The sequence below is a fragment of the Pocillopora damicornis genome, chromosome 9, assembly GCF_964200805.1.
Source record: "Pocillopora damicornis chromosome 9, jaPocDami1.2, whole genome shotgun sequence".
Taxonomy (NCBI): Eukaryota; Metazoa; Cnidaria; class Anthozoa; order Scleractinia; family Pocilloporidae; genus Pocillopora; species Pocillopora damicornis.
Window position 1 is genome coordinate 4270449 of NC_142678.1, and position 23493 is coordinate 4293941.

At 39.0% G+C, this 23493-nt stretch overlaps 4 protein-coding genes across 4 annotated transcripts in view; 1 reads left to right on the top strand and 3 right to left on the bottom strand.

Annotated features, from left to right (window-relative positions):
• The first annotated feature begins 2772 nt into the window (after nt 1–2772).
• Nucleotides 2773–23493, top strand: part of LOC149039707 (spondin-1-like) — a 159440-nt gene continuing 138719 nt past the window's right edge. Inside the window, exon 1 of the mRNA XM_089183167.1 lies at nt 2773–3079. Within this exon, the coding sequence (XP_089039293.1) occupies nt 2773–3079 (307 nt within the window). The remainder of the gene's footprint in view (nt 3080–23493) is intronic.
• Nucleotides 7351–9986, bottom strand: LOC149039708 (uncharacterized). Its single transcript, XM_089183389.1, has 2 exons — nt 9346–9986; nt 7351–9038 (listed from the first exon to the last, which is right to left on the bottom strand). The coding sequence occupies exons 1-2, from the start codon at nt 9821–9823 to the stop codon at nt 8149–8151; spliced, it is 1368 nt and encodes a 455-aa protein (XP_089039515.1). The 5' UTR covers nt 9824–9986; the 3' UTR covers nt 7351–8148.
• Nucleotides 9962–11278, bottom strand: LOC149039709 (uncharacterized). Its single transcript, XM_089183068.1, has 2 exons — nt 10682–11278; nt 9962–10345 (listed from the first exon to the last, which is right to left on the bottom strand). The coding sequence occupies exons 1-2, from the start codon at nt 11243–11245 to the stop codon at nt 9962–9964; spliced, it is 948 nt and encodes a 315-aa protein (XP_089039194.1). The 5' UTR covers nt 11246–11278.
• On the bottom strand, nt 11636–13395 carry LOC113684173 (uncharacterized). Its single transcript, XM_027201510.2, has 4 exons — nt 12892–13395; nt 12582–12800; nt 12172–12308; nt 11636–11761 (listed from the first exon to the last, which is right to left on the bottom strand). Exons 1-4 carry the CDS (start codon nt 13082–13084, stop codon nt 11636–11638), a joined length of 675 nt encoding a protein of 224 aa, XP_027057311.2. The 5' UTR covers nt 13085–13395.

Consider the following 23493-nt stretch of genomic DNA (forward strand, 5'->3'; position numbering starts at 1 on the left):
ATAGTCGCTAGCAAGTAAATTTTGCCGAACTTTGAGTTCGTCTCAAGATAGAACAACACAATTACACAAGGACATTTTTACAGCAAATTTTTAACTATCCTTTTGTCTTTTAAAAGCTTGAAGCTCTGTAGATTATGTCATCTCAGTCATTGTTAAACCTGTCTTTGTTTTGATGTTACTTTTCGACATAAGAAAAGTATGTCGGACAAAAATATTTACCAAAAAATAGATATTTCTTTGCCAGCTCCAGTAATGACAGAGGATTAAGTTTAGATGATGAAACAAAGGATTATGTTAACAGAAATACCGGAGGTCAAGTTTATTCGTTACACGAGGTCACACAACTCGGGTAACATTTACGATGAAAATTTGCACATTTGAGCGGTCGAACGAAAAAAATCATTTCTCGAAAACTAAAATTTTCACAAAAAAACTAAACCAAAATTATCAGGACAAATTGGACTACAAAAATATGAAAGTAGGAGTGAAATCGAACTTTGGGCGACTTGCCACAATATTTCAAATTTGTGCGATGGATGCTGACATTTTCTCTTAAAAGTCTCTCATACTTACAAATGAGGAACTGAAGTGCCAAAGGAGACAATGGTATCAAATTGATTAAATCTTGCGCTTACGTTGGTGAAATTGTTGCATTTGTTTTCATTACTTATTACTCCAACAGCAATCAGTAATGGGGGGGGGGGGGGAGGGGGGGTACGGCTACACTTAGGCTGTACATCAGTAAGACAAAATAACCAACCCAGAGTAAAATACGCGAAATTACGTGAGTGGGTTATAATAGCAAATCGATTGTACTCCGGATTAAGGAAAAACAAAAGTGAGTCCATTTTTCCATAAATTATAGAAAGAAACATTGAAATTGTGAGATAAAAGACCCATGTTAAAATTTTTTAGATGGTGAGCTTAGTTGGATGTGCGGTATGCTACAAACGACATAAGCCAGTCGTATCGATTGATATCATGACCAATCAAAGCAATGTGGTTAACTTCGTTGCAAGGAATGTCATTTATGGTTTGACCTCATTTCAGATGTGGAAGCAAATTGACAGCGCCTACGTTTGATGCCAAGAGCACCAAAACACGCCTGTTGTAATCTTTGATTTCGACTCTTTATCTCATTTGATTTACTGTCAGTAGCATCGTTGCACCAGAACAATTTGACGAGTAAAACCATGTTATGAGAGACTGACTAAAAGGAGACGTTGCTTGCAGAGATGCTGATGGCGTCCGTCGCGTGTTAAATTTTGTGAGTCTCATAAGGAATTTCGAGCTTGAAGGAATACTACAATGATGAATTAGAGATTTTGCTAGACTTTCATCGTAGAAATGCTGCTAGTATTATATCTGTAGGCATAAAATAGGCGCAAATGCGTGCAAATTTTCCAAAACACACCTCCAGGACTTGTTTATGGCGACGCGTACTCGCATGTATGACTAATAATAATTCTCACTGAACACGCCCCCACCTTTTGTTAAAATAAATTCTGGAGAATTGAAATTTTTCTGATGGGTTTTAGGAAAATATTTTGGATGTAGTTCATAATTTACAATAAAATATTGCATGTCGAAAACGCACCAACACACGTTTCCTTTTAAGTCATCTTTTTTACTCTAGTAAACCTAAATCTTCGCAATTACATCTGCAGGTCAACTTATGAGCTGAACATTTAAGACGACCTTTTTCCCTAACAAAACGAAGATCATATTCACGAGTTTACGGTTCCCTATTCACGTTTTTCCGGTCTCTTAGTGTAACGCAACAAGGAAATGATTGTCTACAGTACAAAGATGTGGAACAACAGAAGAGCGCGTCAGGCGGTCTTGCGAAATTTTAGCAGCTAAGAGGTTACTGTCTTAGCTTCGGAGGTCGATGAAAACCATCATAAGTCCAGAGCTATTGTGCGTGTCTTCAGAAAGTTCGCATCAATTAATAAAACTTTTGATCAGTCAGTTGTTAAATAAAATGTTTTTCTTTTCTTTTTTTTTTTTAATCCAGTGCAGAGAAACGAGATAGAAACTTGTAGTATACAGGTTATCCAAAATTTTTATGATGCATGTCATTGGAAACAGACGAAAATTCATAACATTTTCACTTTTGCTAATGCTGTTGTATTGCTTTGTGTTGCTTTTCTAGTTTTAAGAAAGCGTTGACAACTACGCAGCAGGTTTCTAAAATCATTACCTTTTTACAACCGTAACAGTGCAGTACGTTTGATTTAGAAGCAGCCACATCTTTTTTTTCTCTGTAATACCCGCTGTTAAATACAGGATATCTGTTTATGCAGACTTAGTGCGCGGAGATGATACTATCCTAGCTTAACCCTCTACTCCACATCGCAGAGAAGGTTGTTACTAAGATACTAAGGAACCCGTCTTTTCTTTTCGAACAGTATAGCTTAATGAGGTCCTTGATGTCAAGTAAAAACTGGACCACAGAGACTCTTTGGTGAGCTTCGCCTGCATCACTGACGGTCGATACATGCAGTCGCGTCTAATCCTATCCGCAACACAAAAACCGAATAGAATATTGACTGCTTGAACTTGCCACGACACTTAGCGTCTCATAGGGAACTTTCCAACCTTCATTTTCTGCCGTGTTTTTCCCGAGTATGGTTCCAAGAGATGCGCAACACGATCGCATATCTTTCTCGCTTCAACGAATAACATATTTCCTTATCCTCTCCAGCTGTTACCGGAGTTTACGGAAATTATTCGAAAAACTAGAATATTTTTCTTTCAAACTAATTATACATGTCGTACGTAGGGGGAGATTGGCATTGCAGTGGATTCGGGCCAGTTGACTGCCTACTTGGTTCCTGGTCGGAGTGGGGTCCTTGTACAACAATATGTGGTGTAGGAGGTAAGCAGACCAGCACCCGTCGCCGACTGATTAGAGAGCAGTGTGGAGGTACATGCCCCGGTGCATTTAACTTAACAATAACACGAGCCTGTCCTCAGATCAGATGCTTAAACGGAGGCAGCTTAATGAATGGAGCATGTATATGCAAAGCGGGATATTCTGGTGATTGCTGTGAAGACGATGAGAACACTAAGAAAGGTCAAGTCCACTCAGAAATATGAATAACTGCATTTGTTATATACATAGACTTTCACTCAACAAAACGAGCATTGTGATTTGTTGATTCTTGTTCACGTCCCCCTTACCACCATGAGAAAAACTACGCTTCCAATTAGACCTAAGTCTCGATTGGGAATTTTGTGACTGTGATTTGTGATCACATGTGATTTGGGATTTGTTGATTCTTGGTCACGTGCCCCTGATCACATTCAAATGTATCCCGACCGGGAGACGATCGCGCAGTTGTTGCCTGCGCACGGAACACATGATTGTTTAAGGGAAAGTCTAATTATATGACAAAAATTAAAGCACTTTATGTATATTCCCTCGGGAAACTAGTTGGTTTTGTTTTTTTCTCTTTCCACAGTTCTTCTGTCATCTTCAGTTCTTCATATAATATAATAATATTTAATATAACTTAATTTAATTTAGATTTTATTGAATTTAGTTCATAATTTCATTTAATTTAAAACTTTCCTTGTAAATGCATATATTGTTCTGACATAGTTTGATGCTACTCTGGTTTACAGATTTAATGAATATAACCAAAGAAGTTACGATTCATAGACCCAACGTTTCGACACTCCTGTCTAGTGACTTCATCAGGGGTGATCTAAACGCTGCAATAAGAGGTCCTTTTATATGATCACTAATTAGCGGCCTTTTTTCTGACGAGGTGTGAATAGGCGTCAGGAAGCAAACCAGGAAGCAAGAAAGGTTTTTTTTGTAGCCATTTTCCTTTAGGGCATTAGAAACATATTTCCTCTCCTCAGCCTTCGAATCGAGTGAAGATCGATGGTAGACAGTCAGCCCTCCTGAGTAAAGTTTTGGCTACAGACTTTTTATGGCAAATAGGGTGTTGAGAATCGAAAGCGAGGTATTTGTTGGTGCGGGTAGGTTTACGATAGACACTTGTCTCTAAATTACCCTGAACCCTTCTGGACACATTTAAATCAAGAAAGGGCAAATGTCTATCCTTTTCACGCTCAAGGGTGAATTGGATCGACCACCTCCGCTCCGGTTAAATTCTTAAAATGTTTTGAAAAATATATCTTATTGCTTGAAAAGCGGCTAACTGATCATTCAAATGACTTTCCTGCTGATCTGGATCAAGTTTTTCATTACTTATCATATTTCTTCTCCTTTTCAGATACAGATACTGACACAAGCTCATACAAAATCAAGGTCGAGTTGTTGGAGTCGGTTTCGGGATGCTTAGCTTTCATCGCCACTATCCTATGTGTGTATTGGGTTTGCTGTAGGAGATGAACCCAGGCCTCGAAAATCAATGCGGATCTATCGAAAGTTGCCTTTTTGACCTTCTACACAGCATACTTAGTGTTAAGCTTAAAACGCTACATGCAAGATGAATTAAGTCAAATGTTTGTAGAGCTCCTTTAATTAAAATTGTGTAAGGACAAGCCTTTGCCTAACTACTTATTTGAAAGGAAAAGTGAAAAAATGGGCGAGCGAAACATGGTGTTAGCGATAGCCTGTTACAAGTTATACAAGGACTCGAACCGGGATTCTAGTCATCAATCGCTTTACGCTCGAACTTGGTAATCAGTTAGGGGAATATGCTTATTTTCCGACCCTTTACCGTGTTCAAACTTCTAATGAATGGAGCCTTTAATCAACACCACATAGACGAAGATTTTCAAATCTTTTACCATGAGTTATAAAACTCATAGCTTTCTTTCTCTTCAAAATATGTTTTTTCGTGAACATATCAAAAATTTAATATTGTTTCTTAAGAAAAAGGGATCACCGAGCTCGTTCACGAGCAAATGACAAATCAACCGAGCTCGTTCACGAGCAAATGACAAATCAACCGAGCGCGAGTTCAGGCCCTAATAAAAGCCGCCATTTTGTCAAGGAGCGCGCAACCCATCCGCAAAGCATTGTGCGCAGTAGGGAGACGCAATCGGCAAGACTTTGAATTAAACAGGTTTATTGAATCTTTGAAAACTCCATCGACGTTGATGCATAAATGTAAAGTATCAAAACTTAAAAAGAGAAAATCATAACCTTAATTTTCCATGAATATGTTGTTTGACCGCGGTGTACTCTGAATGAAATGTTACCAATGATAAAACCCGAGTGTGACGTCAATATCATGCAAAGCTGGTTAGAGTTCTCACTCGAATGATGGCTCAAGTCATCAAGAGGTTTTTAAGTATCTTTGCATTGCAATGACCTTTTAGGCTGCTTTTTCTCAATATAACCAGGTGATAATTTTACTCCGCCCTAAATTCCAAACCATATCCTCTCTGTGTCATTTTTAACCATGAAAAGTTGCATACATCACGAATTAATCAACGTGATCCTCTTTTGGATTCAGTAAATACAACTTGTGCTGACAAAGAAAAGACGAAAGATGCGTTTTGCATCAAAACCAAATGACTTGCACTGGTTTTTCTCTTGAATGGTGCTCACATACCTCTGAACTGAAAATGCGTCAGAGAAGACCATCCCAGTATTTATCGAACATTGAAAGTGCATTAGGAGTGTGCTTAAGCTTTAAGAAGTTTCATGTAAATTCATAGCGTTCAATAAGCCGACACAAGGCTAATGAAGAGTTTTTTTGTGCTCGTCCTTCAATTTTTTCTCATTTATACTGTTACAAAATGATTTCGAGAGCAATTTGTATTCAACCAGCACGAGTATACTTTGGCAACGATTATGACCGAAAAAAACGTAGAAGTCAGAAGGCTCTCGAGAGCCTATCCCAAAGTGTCTTAGAAATAATTTGATTAGCACTCTTTGTTTCAACTTTTGAACCAAATTTCAACTTTATGATCGACTAGGGAATAATTTGCATTCTCTTAGCCATTGGGCATGTTGAAATTTCCGCAATAATTTCATCATTGATGATATTTACTGAATAAACGATTAAGATTTTTACTTTAGTCTCTCTGCTATTCCCTGAATGCGAAACCTTTTTATCCCCTTTAAGGCTAAAGAAACGTCATGAAGTAATCACACTTCTTTAGAAGAAAGGAGACACCTCATTTCTCGTTGTTTCTGTGTTTTATGGCCATGTTCTCCGAGGCATACTGTGGTGCAGTAAATGTGAGGGGAGGGGGGAGGGGAAGTGAAAGGTTGAGTATATAAAAAGCAGGTTAATATATTTTTTACTCGCGCGGAAATTATTTCCTCAGCGTCCGGCGCATTCTAATCAAAATATTGATAAGACTACCGGACAAAGACTCATACTTCGAAACAGCAAAGAATCAATAGAGAATTTTAATTTCACATCAAATGTTGTCATCAAAGGAAATTCTATTTCGTAACCACTGATTAAAAGCCGCAATATTTCTATTTTGTTTTGGAGGCGAGCTTAGCTATTTTAAGTTACCTAGTCAGTGACCGTTATATTTCTTCGATCATTCGTTACATGATTTTAGGAGAGAGAAACTCCAGTTCACGCAATCGAATTTCATGCAATGCAAGTTACACCAAAAGAAATATGATGTTTTTCCACTGGAGTTGGTTTGGTGGCGTTATTACAAACTATCACTGTCATGGTTCGACAGCAATAACAAAATACTTTTGCTCTCAATTTTTGCGAAACAACGGATCTCATTGGGTGGACATGTATGACTCACTATAATGCATAGATAGTTTTGACAAGAGTTGAGCATAGCAGGACAAATTCATCTTAAGAATGGCTGCCTGTCAGGATCGAGAATTGTCCGTCAACGACCATTTTGGTGAATTGCTCATATTTTGCTCAAAGATACCCTTTGATAAACTATTTTCAAAAATCATGTTTTTAAGTTTCAGCGATTATTAAATTTTCATAAATTTGCGAAAATCTGAAAACGCGGTTTTCAGGCTTCCGGAGCTCAGGCTCCGCATGACGCACAGTCAAAAATTAACTGCAAAAACCAAGCCCCGTTTAAGGATGAAAATGGAATCAATCAACACCAAACTCCACACGATATTAGGACAGCTATTCTCATTCAATTCTAGTGAGTGATTTTTTTTGGGCACATCGATTTTGGGATTACTTAAGCTTTTGAAAGAACATCCTCACAGACCGCGTAAAATGGCAGCGAAAAACGGGTGATATTTCACGCGAAAAAAATGTACCTGGTACCACATATTTTAGATTTTCAACAACATATTCGTGAAATATTGCTATTTTCCATTCATTGTGGAAAGTGTGATGCTCGGAATCGCATTGCTTCCCTTCGAAAATGGCAGAAGTGTTTGTGACTTGAGCGAGCAAAATGATGCAAAGTGTGTAAACAAACAACAAGGTAATTTAATCATATCGAGTTGTTAAATCTCCAAATTAAATCCGGCCTCTGCTGTGTCGGTTTGTAGCTCGGAAAATGTAAAGTGACAAGTAAATTATTCCGTAAGATATTTGAAAAGGTTCTACAAAATATTTTTTGGCTAAAAATCTACAAGTGGAGTACATATTACATTAGCACCAACTCACATTCAAGTAATGCAAAAGATACATTCGAGAGAAGCCACTTAGTAGATTAGTACTTGATTCCATGCTGATAAATTAGATTTTTTTTATCTTTTACTTTGAGAACTCATTTTCTGTAGGTTTAAATACATGGAAAGGCGACTTTTGACCTTCAAAGTAATTAAATGCAAGGCGACAGTTCTTGTTATCCATGTGATTATCAATGTCACGCAACGTAACGCCATTGGAAACGTGTCGGGGGTGCTGAAACATACCCGCGTAGAAACCGCAAATGAAATAATTATGTCGTTAAATTATAGAAAGAAATCCCGCACTTCAAAATGAGCGGAAAGAAATGTAGGTTGAATACTCTCACGTCTGTCAGTTTGCATGTGTCAGTTACCAGACGAGTAAACTTCATTACCAATGTGAAGACCAGAAAAGGAAAGTGAGGGTCAATATTGGCATGATTAAAAGAAAAACAGAACAAAACGAAAGAACTTCTAATTACTCTACGAGCTTTAAAAATGAGATAACTAGTAACTGACGATTAGGATCGAGTCACCGTTAATTCGTTTCTTCCTCACTTTTCTATTCTGCTAAACTAAAGAGAAAGTCAGCATCACGATGACTTTTGGCAAGTACATTTGCTGACAATCTCTTTCAGTAGAGCCAAGTACGGGGCCTTTTTACGCATGGGCTTTGATGGTATATCGAGGCCAAGGTCTTCACACATGTGCTGCAGCATGGGTAGCTTCAGGATCTTCAAAGAGTCATTTAGCGCCATTTCACAAAGATCGTACTGATCGTAGATCAGGGGATGGTCAAGTTGTATTGACGCGACAGTCTCCTTTGCTTCGCTAAAATTACTCTCCTCTTGAGCTGCTCGGATATCAGCCTCATCAGGATCTCTCTGGCGTACTAAGGCACTCTGTCTTGAGAAGAAGGAGGTGATCTGGGTGGTTGTGAGGAATTCTGATGACTGGAATAGTCGTGCACCATCGGTGCCCCGGGCACGCCGCATTTCTCGAGCAACTACCTCTGCGTCAAGCTTGTGGCCTGTCGTCTGCCCTATTCGAAATTTAGATAAAAGGTACGACTTTTGCTTTTCACTGAACCTGTAAGCCTTCCTTACTACTCTAAGAGCCCATCCTTCTTTCAGAGAAACACGAGAATCTTCCTGTCGTACAGGGGCTTGAAGCGATGGCAGCTTTCCCACACCTTCCTCCAAATACGATTTGTAGCCAATTTTTGCCAAGTCCATTAAAGAATTTTTTTCTGGTACCCTGGTACATTTTTCAAGTGACAAGTGCTTTTCTAAGGCTGAAAGCCTTTGAAAAACACGAGTACAGCCGTCTTGAGGACATGAATACACCCCTGCTACCTGGCCACGTTCTATGGAAGCTGTCTCTTCAGCCACATTTTCTTCCCCTGACGATTTGTGGGGGGTACTTTTATAGGAACGGAAATCTCCTGCAGAAAATGATGGCTGCAGAATCCCTTGTCCAGGACCTTCAAAAGATATAAGAGAAATATAAATATGACAGCCACACAGCTAAGAAATAATTATCTTGCATCAACGCGTAGCCCTCAAAGGCAGCCCACGACAGAATACCGTGTAAGAGGGGTTTAAAATACTCACCCCTTTTTCTTGTGTTTTGTTTGTTTGAGCAGCGTTTTGTAAACATTTAATCTCTTATGGAAAGTCTTTTATGATGCATTGCGGATAAAATTTTTCCCTTATTAATAGAAACCTTACAGAACAGACTGTCATAAACTAGCAGAAAGGCCTGGGCTTATTCAAGAACCATTAACTCACCAGAAGAGGATTTTTCAATTTTGATCACTTTTCCTTGGCCGACGGAATATGCGCGCCAACAGGAAATAGAGCCCACTGAACTAAACTCAAAGTTGTTCAACTTGGTGATTCCTGTAATGGTTTGCACATCGTCTGGCGTTTCTTCGATGGTATCCAGAGAAACCACTCGTACACCTTCCAAACCGCCATGGGATAGCAGAGCTTCCTTCAGGTCGCTGGCGGTGCAGACATCATGGCCTTCATTAATAAATGCCCTAATGTGGCTTTTACAACTCGCAGCTAGTCGATCTGCAGCCCCTTTCCCGCCTTGCGGGTCGCTGAAATCAACGCGGACTATCTTCACTCCGGTGTTCGCTGAAATTTCTTGGCACTTCGTTAACGTGCGGGAGGAGTGGTAGCAGCCGGCGTTATCTTGCCTGAAGTAGGCCTTGTTGATTTCAGGATACTCTTGCTTCAATGTGGCTAGAACATGTTGCATAATCGCGGTAACAGCAGAACTTCCTTGGGTACAGGACTGAATCACATGGATAAAGGCTTGCCACTGTAGCACACCCTCTATTCGTCTGTATACCACAGATATGTGCCAAGAAATACCCCGCTTACCAAACCAGTCTGTCTATGACTCGCGGTATCTCTGAGGCAAGAACTTCACGGCCCAGTCATTTACAATGAATACTGTTCCAGAATTAAGGGCATCGATGACGTCCAAACGAGCCTGATCTTGATGGGTCGACCTCAGCAAATGGCACTTCCATGACTGGATGGCAAGCGTAGCAGAGCTAACGAAAAACAAAGCTTCGTCTTTGTCTTCTTCTGTGGTAAAAGATGCTTCATCGACCGCAGTAGATATGTCGTTCAGGGTCGAATGCAAGCTTTCACATTGGTCACAGAGCTCGTCATGGTTGTGTTTGCATTGCTGCCGCAGGTCAGAATCTTCGGTTTCACTCAGAGCAAATACACTGCAATGACTTGCAACGGGAGAAGAAGAGCTCACGTGAACCTGAGTGAAAATAGGAAACACAGCTTGACACAAAGCATGGATTACCGTGTTACTGCAACTTTAACGACAAAAAATATTTGCAATATGTATGCTTCATGTTATCTAAATCGAATAACCTCAATAATCTGAGAAGATAAAATCTATTACAAGCATAATTTATACTGATAAAAAACGAATACCAAGAGCAAAAACCTACGTATATTTCCCAGTCAGGGTGGACCTGTCATCGGAACGGTTTTTTCGTGCCATACTTCCATCCATTTGTGAAATAAGATCACCCTGCTTGAAAAACATAATCCAATTTTCTTGGAACTCTTGACACTTTCGGTTGCTTACATTGAAATCACCCTTCAGGTAGAATTTGGCCACCTTTAATGATTTCACGTATAGCACTTGCCACTCCTTTCCACGACCAAGCTCCCCCAATTGAAGAACTAAGCCTTCTAGTTCATCGAACGCACGCGCCCCGTCTGCTGCAAAATAGTCAAGGCCTTGGAGAGACTTTCTGGTCGAGGCCTTGCATTCATTTAAAACACGCAGCATCGTCCGCTCGCTGAACGCCTCAAATCCAGTCTCTTTGCAGTACTGGGTATACTGACGCACTATCCTTTGCGGTATCATGGTGCGAATAACATTGGGTACTTCAACCAGTTGTCCAGAGGAGAGCTTCAGTGTTTTTTGTCCAAATGGCAGATCTTGCACCAAATGGGGGCTTGTTATATAAGATAAAAAGTGATCCAGTTGTCTTGGGTCGACTCTTATCTTTGATGAAGGCTGGAGGGTCACTGAAGCGCCGCTTCCGTGCTGAAGACGATGCAGATTAGCTATGGTAAAACGATATCTACTTAAGCCAGGTATGAATCTCGAGATATCATTATAATTGGAAACGCCACTCATCATCGAAAGAATTTGCCGTCTTGTGTCCCACCCATAGGCTTTGTCATATGCCTCAGTTAAGACCTGGAGGTAGCATTTGGAAGTTTCGGAGAGTTCGTCCAGCCCAAGTGCTTCGTTCATGGCAGGATAAGAGACGACTGCTTGCCAAAGAGAACCTGCACAACTGGGTGTTAGGTCGTGGAGCACAGAAGAAAAAATCTCTGCGGTTCGTCTAGTATACCGAAGCTTAGTGCTGTCACTGGCCTTTTCCCACTCAACCCAAGGTTGAGAGACAGGTTCAATGTTTTTGGACACCAGATACTCGTTCAACTTTTCACGGGAATTTTGCTTTGAGGTGATGCTCTCTTCACTCGGTGAGGAGACGAGGCTTGCAGTATCGGGACTGAGAAACGTCTAGTCATCCTTCAACCCCTGGGATGATATTTCCAGAAACATCAAGTCCGTCTCTAGACCATCAGAAGATGACTCACTGCCAGCACTTGATTCCTCTCCTGGACGGTCTGTTTCCATCTCATGAACCTACGAAAAGTTTTGCTCTATAAGCATCAAATCTCTAAAACCGATTTCTTTGTATATGTTTGTAGGGAATCAGTTTCGGGTAATAAAAAATCTCAGCAGCACCAGGTACTGTTTCGGGACATCCAGAAAACAAAAAAATGTGGGACAGGAATAAGCCTACCAAAGTGCGGCATAGCACCGCTCCCCTTCCCCAACCCTCATATAAAAAAAGTGACCGAAAAGCAGTGAGTTTTACTGGTCAACGAAGGAGCCTTGTCCCAGATTTACTACTGTGTTTGTCACGCTGTGTTTGTGTTTGTCACGTGTTTTTTCTTCCTCGATTTTTTTTCCAATTTCTATGCTCTTCTAAAAATGACTCTTTTCCTTTTAAAAAACAAGATTGAGATCATCAATTCATATTTGAAGCTTACCATTGTCTGTTGTTCAGGTATCTGCACCACTCGAGGCTCTTTAGGGGTAGACACAGTACTTGCTCCAGCGCCCTCCGCCGGCGTCTGTTCATCTGCAACTTGCCTGCAGATAAACTCGTCGCATCGCCTACAAATTGCTTTTATTAAAAAAAAAAGCAAAGTAAATAACTCATATCAATTACTATTTCTAGGTATAAAGTAATCAATCTGTCATCAATCAATGGATTATCAGCTACTCAGACGAGAAAAAAACGTTAGCAATATAAATTGCAGTTTCCTCACAAATATAAAATTTGCTAGCTTGAGAAAGTTGAAACTTATAGTGCTTTTTTTTGTGTAAGGTATTACAAATAAACGTGAGAAAAAGCAATTTCATGAGAACATTTATCAACAGAAGCAATTCAACTTACGCGACCCAACTGGAACTAAGGTGTTGGTGTTGCAAAAAATATACATCGATTTTCGGCTATCCACACGGTTGCTTCCTTTGGCACTTGAGGACTTATGTGTCGCTAGATCCTTGGGAATCGCACAAAGGGTTTTCCTAGTCCTCCAACGTATGCCAAAGTCTGCCCTATGGCGTGGGCAAATAGTCAGGGTAAGATGTTTTTGCTCAAATGAGAAAACACCTGTAAAAAATATAACACCAATTAAATCTGTTGCAGCACTCATTCATAAGCACAATAAAGTTACCTGAAAACACACAAAATCAATATTTACCGGCTCTGGCTAATAGCAGCTTCATTTCAGTTCTAGAACCTTCATCTGCACTCAGTCCAAGAGTCGATAGATGTCCAGTTACATCTTTCGTGCAATCCTCGAGTGTAATGCATTCCACCTGACCAGGATAATCAGGAGATCGCCCGCAAGGGGTCACCTTACCAACTAGCGTTATATAGCTACAGAGAGCCATAAAATGACAAGAAATAATAACTTCTGATGAGAGCACGTATGAAAGCTCAAGACTCGTCCGTGAAATAACTTTCCTTAGATCTGTTACGAAATTTCAACCATTTGGGCAAGAGCTTCGTGGGCAGTGATGACGTGACAGGCTTTACCACGAGAGAAAATTGTGTTTGAATTACAGCATCTTGGTCAAGATGGTGCGAGATGTTGGAAGCTCAATGAAAATACATCTGAGATTGAAGTATAATAGTGTTATCGTGTAGTTATCAGACCTTGAGTAAAGTTTTTGTTTTCAGTCTATGGTATATTTCATGATGACAGCCCATTGTAGGGTCTCATGTGGTGCGGCCAGTGTTTGTTGGGACCGGATGTCGGTTAATTATGATAAATAGGAACAATTCGCGTTAATACACTGAACTGCTTGTAAAGAATGCTGTTCTACTTCTGTATTCGCTGGAATTCTTGATTTATATATACATATATATCTAAAACAAACTAAAACAAAGCCCTTGCAGATGAAATGTTTAAAAGTCATTCAACAGACTGATCAATTGTCACAATTTTCGTAATCGTACTACTTGTAATGGTGATCGATGAAATGACTGTAAGAACATTTTCGACGGTGATTTTATTTTCTCTCAGCTCTCACACAACTCTGAATGTACGACTTCACTATAACTCAATATTTTGTGGAATACAAGTCAGACATTTCCAGAATTAAAGTTTATTTTAAAACCTTTTTCCATCAGGGAAAGAATGATAAGATTAGCGTTTGTTTACACAACACACATCATTTTGCTCGCTCTGGACACAAACATTTGTGGTATTTTCGAAGGGAAGCGGTCCGATTCAAAGCATCAAAGTTTACTCAGGAAATAAATAGTATCATTATATTACGAATATCAAGTTAAAAAATTGAAAAATGAGGTACCAGGTACACTTTTATCGCGTTAAATTTAACCTATTTTTTGCTGTCATATTAAGCGCTCTTTGAGGGTGTTGCTAAGAAGACTTAAAAATTCTCAGTATCAATGTGTACAGAAAAATTAACATAGTGAAAATGGATGGAAAGGCTTTTTCTTATATCGTGTGAAGTTTGGTGTCAATTGAATTAATTTTAAGCCTTCAACGGAGCTTGGTTTTTGCAGTGAATTTTGGACAATTTGATAGGCGGAAAACCGCACTTAAACCGCGTTTTCAAATTTTCGCCAATTTCTAAAAATTTAATAATCGTCGGAACTTTTAAACTTGATTTTTGAAAATAGTTTACCAAAGGGTATCATTGGGCAAAATATGAGCAATTCACCAAAATGGTCGTTGACGGACGATTCTCGATCCTAACAGGCAGCCATTCTTAATAACCATGACGAAATTTTTAAACGTTTAACGGACGAAATTGATAGTCATGACAACGACTAGCCTCTGTTCCTGATACAAACAACAAAATCATTGCTGACTGCACTGAGTAGTGCTTTATTTGAAATGAACTGCTGCCTATATGCGTACTTTTTTATATCAATCAAAGGTTCTTGAAGATGGAAGCTGCATTCCGCTCAAGATCATTCCTCCATCGCTCAACACTTACACCTCCCTGTTTTATAAAACCACCACGAATTTGACAACGACAGCTTCAATCAAAAAGGTGTTAGGACGCCTGAAAGCACACCTTTATTGACCCCGGTGAAAATGACAATTTCAATTTTCAATCGGCGAGATATCGAGAATAATACTTGGGCGCGCGTATATATGGGATTTCGCTCCGAGTGTTTAACTTGATAGCTCATAAGTGAGATGTATCGTTGACGGGTGAGAGGTATCGTTGAAACGATCTAAAATGCACTGAAACACTACAAAAATAAACAATGGGCGTAATTTTCAATAAACAAAATTCCCAGTTCTTGACTTGATCCTTACCGACAGGCGATACCTTTCGGGTACACGGTCAAAATCAGCCTGCGGCAAATCTTCCAGTCATCGATTTTCGTTCTAAGCCGCGAGAAAAGCCATTACCAAAGCAACTGAAAACGTAACTTTTTTTTCGTATTTTGGTTTTCTTTCCCTTCTTTCCCCTTCTAGGAAAGTTTGAACGTCACTGTCTCTAAGCGATACGGGTTTTTCAGTGTTTTAACAGCCATAATCAGAAAAAAATCCGACAAATGACCTTGAATTGAAAAAAGTGTGTGTCGTGTCATCAGTTGTTCTGTGACGAAAACTGGTCTGTATTCCTGATACTCCACAAGGGGTTGTGCAAGCGCTTCACTCAAACCAGAGACTAAGTACGCATGGAATCAACAGCTCAGTCTCGGCGGCAACCATTTGTCTCAAACAATGTATGCAACGAAACCTTCCAAAGACGAAGCTCGAATTCTAATTGCTCAGTTGTTAACAACTCTACGTGTTAGATTCATTAGGATGTAACATAAGTCTTGTTGACATTTTGAGACGCGCATGTTCGTCAGCTGATTAGCATTTGGTTTGCTGGGCTCGTGAAAGTAATACGATTTCCTAGTTGTACGAGACAAACTCATCGCGTTACTGGAGGGTTCGTTTGGAGCAGTCGTTGCTTTTTCTAGCAGAAACCATCAAGAAGGTCTATGATAAGTGACCTTTTCTTGTCATCTGGATCAAATTTGGGATAGGTCTTACTAACAAGAGCAGGTCTGGCCGACCGACTGAAAGACCCTTCGTTTCATGTATGGACACGCAATTACATTGCCAGCCTCTTCCTAGTGAAGCTGTGCTTAGAAAAGGTAAGAAATGTATGAAGTATGTTAAGAAATGTCTTTGCTAAGAGACTAATGAAATTTCTCTAACTAAAGCGTGGAATTTAGCTAAAAATCGACATAATGAGTAAATATATTCGTTGACATGGGAAAACAGCTTTCGTTTGAAATATACATCGCTACATCACCTATAAATAAAAGGTGGTGAGGTTCAAAATTCTGTTGGTGATGTTGCTGACTGTCATTCAGAAAACAAATATCGCAGAGTAGTATTCCAGAGTTGATTCAATCGGGCAATTAAAATCGTTAAGATCTATATCATTGCCTGTAATGGGAAAGTTCCGTTTCTGTAATACTGTACATTATCATCTAATTGAAACTTATTTTCATATCTCGTTCTATCCTTGGTTGAGTTTTGTGCACTTTCAGATTTCAGAGATCGAAGAAAGGTTGAATTCTGATTTCTTAGTCCCACCTCCTCCTCAATCTGTTCATAACGCCGGACACAGAAAATTGACTGAGAACAGCGTTTGCATTCATAAACGCAACATGCCCTTTGACTAGTTTCTTTTTCGGTAAATTCCAAAACAGTTACTATTAGGACATAGAACAAAACTCGAAATGTTTGATTTTGAAGAAAATTATTATTCTACATCTTCTACATAAAGCATTGAAAACAAGTATTATTCAAAGCGTTTCGTGGGCATTTTGTTCCCTGAGGCATATTTTGTGAAAGCTTTATTGTTATTTTATAACAATGATAATATCAAATTGACATATTGAGTTGAAGTCTAACGAATATTTAACTCTTGTTTAACCAAGAGGGATTTCATTATCCATCTAAACTGTATTCAAAGTATATATTTGCGTTTTGTTTACCTTTCTTACTAATCCGCTGCAAAAGATTAAGCAAGTTCACGTTATGCAAAAGAGCGAACGACTTCATTAACAACAGAGAACACAACTAAGTAAACAGAAACCACAACAAAATAACATTTTTGATCAAAGTTCTAGAGCCTGGTTACACATAGAAAGTCATGGAATTTTTTCAATTTTTAATAACCTTTTCTTCGGTCAATTCAAAGTGGACCTAAAGTTTACAATTTGAATATCATCATATTCACTTCTCCGTTATCGATAGAAAAAAAACGAAATTTGTTTTGCGAACACAATCCAACCGTATGTGACAGCGTTTATTCGTCATGTCTCGCCTATGGATTACAGTGACAACTTCTATTCCGTGATAGACATCCGTTGTTCAGTTCTGAGAAAGGAAGATTTCGTTTCTTAGAAGCTAAAACGGAACCGCTTGTATTTACCTTATCAAAATATTCCATAAAATATTCGCGGACTTTACAGTTTGTTCTATCGAGATGTTGTGAACAAGGGTATGATAAGCAGTTGCAAAATCAAGCCTAAGAGATTTTTACGTAAAGGAAACAAAAGAAACTCTAAAGTCTGCAAGTGATTCATCCTCCACAGTGACGAAACAATTAAAATCGCACAAGATTATACGGTCTAAGAAGCAAATCTGCTCTAAGCATTTATTGGATGCTGAGCTTTGATATCGAGGTCTTGAGTTGGTTTCTGTTTTTTTGTTGTTCTTTAATTGGTTTTCAGATGTTCAACTCTGAATATGGGATAGGCATCGTAGGGAAAATTGCCGGTTGCTTAAGCGAAGCTCAGGAGATGACCAATTGTTAAATTATAATACTCCGCACGGTACTTCTTTAATTTAATAAAAATCTACTTTTAATCTTTAATCTCCGTAATAGATTAGATTGGAACGTAAGAGGTGAGCCGCAGAAAAGACAACTTTTTGCAGTCCAATTCCATGGCACATTCAAGCGGAGGTTTGATTGGGGGAAGTTGCACCGGTGGAGTTTTTGTACTCTGCTTGCTGATGTACATAATTTACAGATTTTTAAGATCGGATACAAGAACTCATCCAGGTAATTCTTCCGAGATCGTTATCCGCGTTGAAGCTGGAGTCTCTTCACAACAAAATGGAGCTAGTGCCGACGAACTTCCTCCTCCATATTCAGCATTTTCTGAGCCCTTCTCTATTGAGCCGGTTTGTTTTTCTGCTGGAAAGAAATGAGTTGTATTCACAAATTCTTTATGCGATGGAGTTTTTTGGCATATTATGATATCAATGTCATTCCTCGTGGCTTTACAGAATTTTGTAGAGCTCTGTAATGCGATCAGCTAAATAAATCTTCATTACGATCTGATTATGTGGATGTGTTGTCATTATTTAACTATGCACAGCCACTATAACAGACATTTTTTTTCCCTATCTTTGGCCAAGTACGGTTTCGTTATCTGCTAAATACAAATCACGCGAAGTGCATTAAGGGGTACATGTCTTCTGCTCTGGCGCTTTAAGTGACTTAAATCAACGTTCCAAATTCCAGATCTGCCAAAAAAAATTCCAATTTGAAGTGAGATACCGTAATTGGTCTTTTAATCTTCTCTTGTTTTAGCTCACCCCCCTTCCCCAGAGATATTTCCGGAAATGCATGCACAACGCAATACAATAAACAGAAACCTCAGTAAAGTAACATTTGTGTTCAAACTTCTAAAGCCTGCGTTTTACATATAAGGGATCATATGACACGTCGTAGTTTTAATCTCCGTGTTATTACGTCATTCAAAGTGGACCCAAAGTTTACAATTTAAAAGTTAACCACTTCCTTACTGGTGGAAAAATGAAATTCGGTTTGTTAATATAATCTAACCGCATGTGACAGCGTCCATCGGGTTGCAGTGTTCTAGTGTCGCAGTAGATTACAAAGTAATCCTTATAACTTCCTTTCCATAAATAACAATGATTATTGAATACCGAGAAAGGAAGATATCGTTTCTAAGAACCTGAAACGGAAAGTCACGCTTGCCGTAGCGAAAAATTCATTCGGGTAATCCTTCTGAGCTTGTTATTTGCATTGAACCAGAGCCTCTTTAAAGCAAAATGGAGCTACTGCCGACGAACTTCCTCCTTCATATTCTACATTTTCTGAGCCCTGCTCCATTGAGCCGGTTTGTTTTTCAGCATAAGAGAAATGATTCGTATTTACAATTTCCTTTTTAGAGGAAATTTTTGTGCCGATCATGATATCAATTTCATGTTTGTAATTTTGTAGAGCTCAACTGCGTTACACAAAGTTGATTATTGTAATGCAATCAACACATTAAAACTGAGAAATTTTCACCACAATATGACTGTGCTAAAACTAAATCATATCAGTCATTATATAACTAGGCAAGCCCACAATAACTGATATGCGTGACATTTACATCAAAAGCACTATCTTTCAAGAAAAACAAGTCACTCAAGGGCCATTTTTGGGAGCTCGGTAATATTTTGTTCCTTCCATAATCATCTGAGCAATAATATTATAGTTAACTGCTCTTCTCAAAACAGTTTATGGTACAAGGGGTACCTTAGGGATCCCCTAAGAGTCAAAGGAATATCAGTTGGCTACTTGCAAGACCCAGGCAGACTATAAACATCAACTTGGCTTAAATGTTGTGACTCTATTTTCTTTCTTTTCTTTATATAACCTGTATAACTTGTATAACTTAATGGATAGGATGATAAAAAAACACACTCCGGCGACTAAGCCAATGACTACTCCGCAAATTTCACCCGTCGACAAAGATGAATCTATAAAAGACAACAATACGATCGAGGCAATGAAAATGGTTAATATAGTGAAACTGAAGCAGACAAAATAACCTATGTATCCCAGGTTAGCGCAAGAGAATAATACGTGTAAGTTTGAACCTTGGACTGCGTTTCAAAAAAATTTATCCATTTTGAGGAATGTTTTTTGAAATATTTCGTTTTTGGTGTATTAGGAAAGGAGCTCTAGCAGTGGTTTTAAATTCATCCTTCGTAGGGTAAACGGGGCATTGATTAAGAGGTTATGAATACAGTAAGACATACGTCTTGCCACAGGATCATAAGGAAGCTAGCAGACACTTAACAGTTGCCAACCTCTAAATATTACCTTCTTTCTCACAGCAATTTCCACCAAAGCCTTTCTTACAGAAACATGTTTCACCTTCTAAACTTCCTCCGTTTCAACAACTCGTGAGAGGACAGACTCGTGTTTTATAGAGGGTGGGCGTACATACTCCTCCACACTTTTCTGTTCTTATTTTATGGCGAGAAGTTTTCTGTTTCCCTGATACGCCACAGACAGTAGTGCAAGCGCTCCATTCTGACCAGGAGCTTAAGTGACAATTCATCGGTTTATATCCATAACACAGCCGTGTTTCATCCAGATCAGGGCACTGCGCTCCCCCACAATTTGGCGAGGACTGTACAGTTCTTGATCGTCTTTGGGATCCTTGTTGCCACACTGATCTGTGCTGCACGTGCTCCAGGACGACCAAGAACTAACTTTGCAGCTTCGCGGAGTACAGCGACGTCGACGACGCCTTCGCCAAGCATCACAATCAGGAGCGATAAGAAACAAAACCATTAGCATAAATACAACGAAATTCTTAGCGAAATACATTGTTGGTAGACACTCGGGAATCACAACTTATCCCAAACGAGAACGAAGTTCAATGCTGGATATTTGGGAATCTTTCGCTTTTACAATCAATCGTGGTCTTTTAGTAATATATCAGACCTTTCTCGTTTCTAACCAGTTAAAAGGGCAACAAATTCAATAGCTTTTGCACTGACGAAATTTAGATGTATTCCTCATTTGATTGGCTGCATGATCATTGTCTGTTCAGGGGGAGAGGGGTGGGGAGGGAGTGGGGTATAAGCAAAATTTTCAATACGATGCATCGGCGTCTGGATAACATTTTTTAATGAAACAAAAAGTGGAGTTGATCATGATTTCTTGTTTGAAATATCTTGCGCTTCTCTTGATGATAATTCTGGTGACTGTTAGTCAAGCCCACTTGCAGCCAATGTCAACTTTTTTCTGCTCCAAATGTAACATTTCCTATAAGAGAATTCCATCTTCATCGAATGCGCACCACAGGAAGGACAATCGAATCACGGAAATTGCTACTGGAACTGGGAAAAGAAGCGACTCTTGCTTTCGTTTTGTTCTTGCGCGGCCCAGCGAAGGTAAGACAAATTAGATATTGTTAGGTCTAAACAGATAGTTCTGTTGCACTTACTAAATTTTTTATGAAGTCTTGAAGGTAAACATAAGTGTAATGAAAATGAAACGATTTCGGACTCCATCGAATCCCTCCAGAAATATTAGTCGCTGTTCATTAGTCTTTAAAGGCGAAAAGCATGAAAGATTGCCTGTTTGTGTCAGTTTTAAACTCAAGTTACAATGTGTGGGTATGCTGTGAACAAAAAAGCGAAAAATTGTAGATTTGTACGAAAGTGAGTAAAATTAAATCACAAGAGCGTAGCAGTCTCAAGGCTGCCTCGATCTAAAACATGCCCTGAAAAGATACTTTAATAACTTTCAGCGCATAGAATTTGACGTTATTGTATCCAATATGTTCATTGCGATGTAGCTGTTTAGCCGTTTGACGAGAGTTGAATTTGGGCCGTCCCGAAGCGGTTTGTTTCATGGTTTTAAAATTAATCTTCTCTTCCCCCCTCCCCCCCCCCCCCCGTTCCGAAAGGGAGTTGATTAATTTGTTTTTAACTTCCGTGTTTCGACACCGAAGGGAGGTCACGCCAGTAGTCCAATGTGACTTAGTTTTTATATAATGCAAGACATCTGTGGCCTTCTTTTATTGAAAAGAGTGAAAAAAAATGGTTGAAAAAATAAACAAAAGCAGACCAAAGTAACGTTATGTACTTGCAGTAACGTAAGAAAATATTCTTTATTCAGAAAAATTTCTTTCTTCGTTCTTTGTTTTTTGTTTTGAGAAACGTCGTAATTGTATTTCCATTGACACTCGTGACTGACGTATCGGACTTCCGCTTCGCGGTCGTCCAATTTTGTCCTCACTCGTAGGATTTACGACATAATTGGACTCCGTTCAGTCCCGTTACCATCACTAATAATCAAGAGAAAATAATGGGACCATTATTTTCTCTTGTAATAAAGAAATAATTATATCTATCTCTGTCTCCTACTTGTCCTTCCCCATTAGATGGGTGTGACGTAGAAGAACAGAGTAACCAATTTCCAGGAGTCATGACCAATTCAAGCGGGCCTGAAATCGGGGGATCCTGTTCCGGTGCTGCAGTCATTCTTTGTATTTTGCTGTACTTCCTCTACTGGCTGCTGACGCATGACCAGAAGGACAAAAGAAAGAGGGTAAATGTTATGATTATTCAAGAAAGCCAGGCGTCTGGCGAAGCCCGCACGGCATGGGTCTAACGAGCACTCAGCTTACTCTATTTTATGCCTTATTTACCTCAATTAATCCTGCTTAGCTTGGCTAGAACACTAACTTAAAAATCTACGTATTTATCTAATTTGCATTTAAAATTTTTTTCAACTACTGCGAAATAAGAGTTATTTTGGTGTTCTCTTGTTGCTTGGATTTGTATTCATGAAACACCGGACAAAGTTATGTTTTGAAGACATTCATCTAAAGGGTTACTTTTTAAATGTACCTTTTGATCGAAGGTTTGCTAACAATGAATGTAAAGATCGTCAAAAAAAGTTCATTAAGCCTTATTATCATATAAACTACGGTGTTATACACGGATTTCCAGCCCCGAGAAAAGCCGTAACAACACACGTGAAAAAATACGATACTTTTTCACGTGTGTTTGATTTCGCCAATCAGCTGCTAACACGTCACTCCCCTTTCACGCCACTCCATCTCAATCCAAGGTCGTTTTTAGGAACTTTTTCGGGTTATGGCTGCTAAACACTAAAAAATCCGTATCGCTAACGCAGTGCTAACGTATCGCTAAGTGATGTTCAAACTTAACTTAAAAGGAGAAAAAACCAAAATATGAAAACAAAACTGAAATTTACGTATTCGGTGGCTTTGGTAAAGGCATTTCTCGTGGCTGAGAACGAAAATCGACAACTGAAAGATCTGCCACAAGCTGATTTTCGCGGTGTACCTGAGAGATTTCTTCTGTCGCTAAGGACCAATGCAATAACTGACAATTTTGTCTATTGAAAATTAGGCCCATTGCTTGTTTTTATAGTGATTCAAGGCATGTTTTCTTCTTGAGTGCGCGCGTATTTGCGATCTTTTGTTCGGAGATTGTCGATCTTTTTATTTTGTCTTTAATAAAGTCGATTTTTCTTGTCATTGAAGGGCTATTGTGTTAATTAATATGATAGACAAAATAATACATAGTTATTTGTAGATATGAAATTTCTCTTCTCGTTTTCAACTAGACATCTACGCGCGCCCATATATTATTGTCTATTCATAACAAGCGAGATTGAGAAAAGCGGCACTGTCACGTGCTTTGTGGACAGCTTTTAAGAAAGTAGCATTTTTACTTGCCTTCAATTTGAGTGATACAATAAAATTGATATAACCATGAACATTCTGGTATGACATGATCATCTTACTTGTGAACCTTTATATGATCAATGAATTAAGTATCTTGCGGAAGAACAAGGAAGGTTAAACTGAAAAAAAGAAGAAAGAAACACGTGAACAAAATAGAAATATACGAGAGTGGTCCATTCGCAATCGAATGGCTTCGCCAATGTTTCCTTTATTCAAGAACTGAAATATGATGAGTATGGATCGTGCAGAAAACATACCCAACAAGTTC

Bases quoted from the DNA above. Each gene is read 5' to 3' on its own strand.
- LOC149039709 (XM_089183068.1), bottom strand. From the start codon at position 11,245: ATGATGAGTGGCGTTTCCAATTATAATGATATCTCGAGATTCATACCT. The intron at 10,346-10,681 runs GTAAGCAACCGA...ATTTTCACTCAG, and splicing joins ACCTGAAGGGTGATTTCAAT to GTTCACGTGAGCTCTTCTTC.
- LOC149039708 (XM_089183389.1), bottom strand. From the start codon at position 9,823: ATGCAACATGTTCTAGCCACATTGAAGCAAGAGTATCCTGAAATCAAC. The intron at 9,039-9,345 runs GTGAGTTAATGG...TATCTTTTGAAG, and splicing joins AATTGAAAAATCCTCTTCTG to GTCCTGGACAAGGGATTCTG.
- LOC113684173 (XM_027201510.2), bottom strand. From the start codon at position 13,084: ATGGCTCTCTGTAGCTATATAACGCTAGTTGGTAAGGTGACCCCTTGC. The intron at 12,801-12,891 runs GTAAATATTGAT...TATTTTTTACAG, and splicing joins GCTGCTATTAGCCAGAGCCG to GTGTTTTCTCATTTGAGCAA. The intron at 12,309-12,581 runs GTAAGTTGAATT...TTTTAATAAAAG, and splicing joins CTTAGTTCCAGTTGGGTCGC to CAATTTGTAGGCGATGCGAC.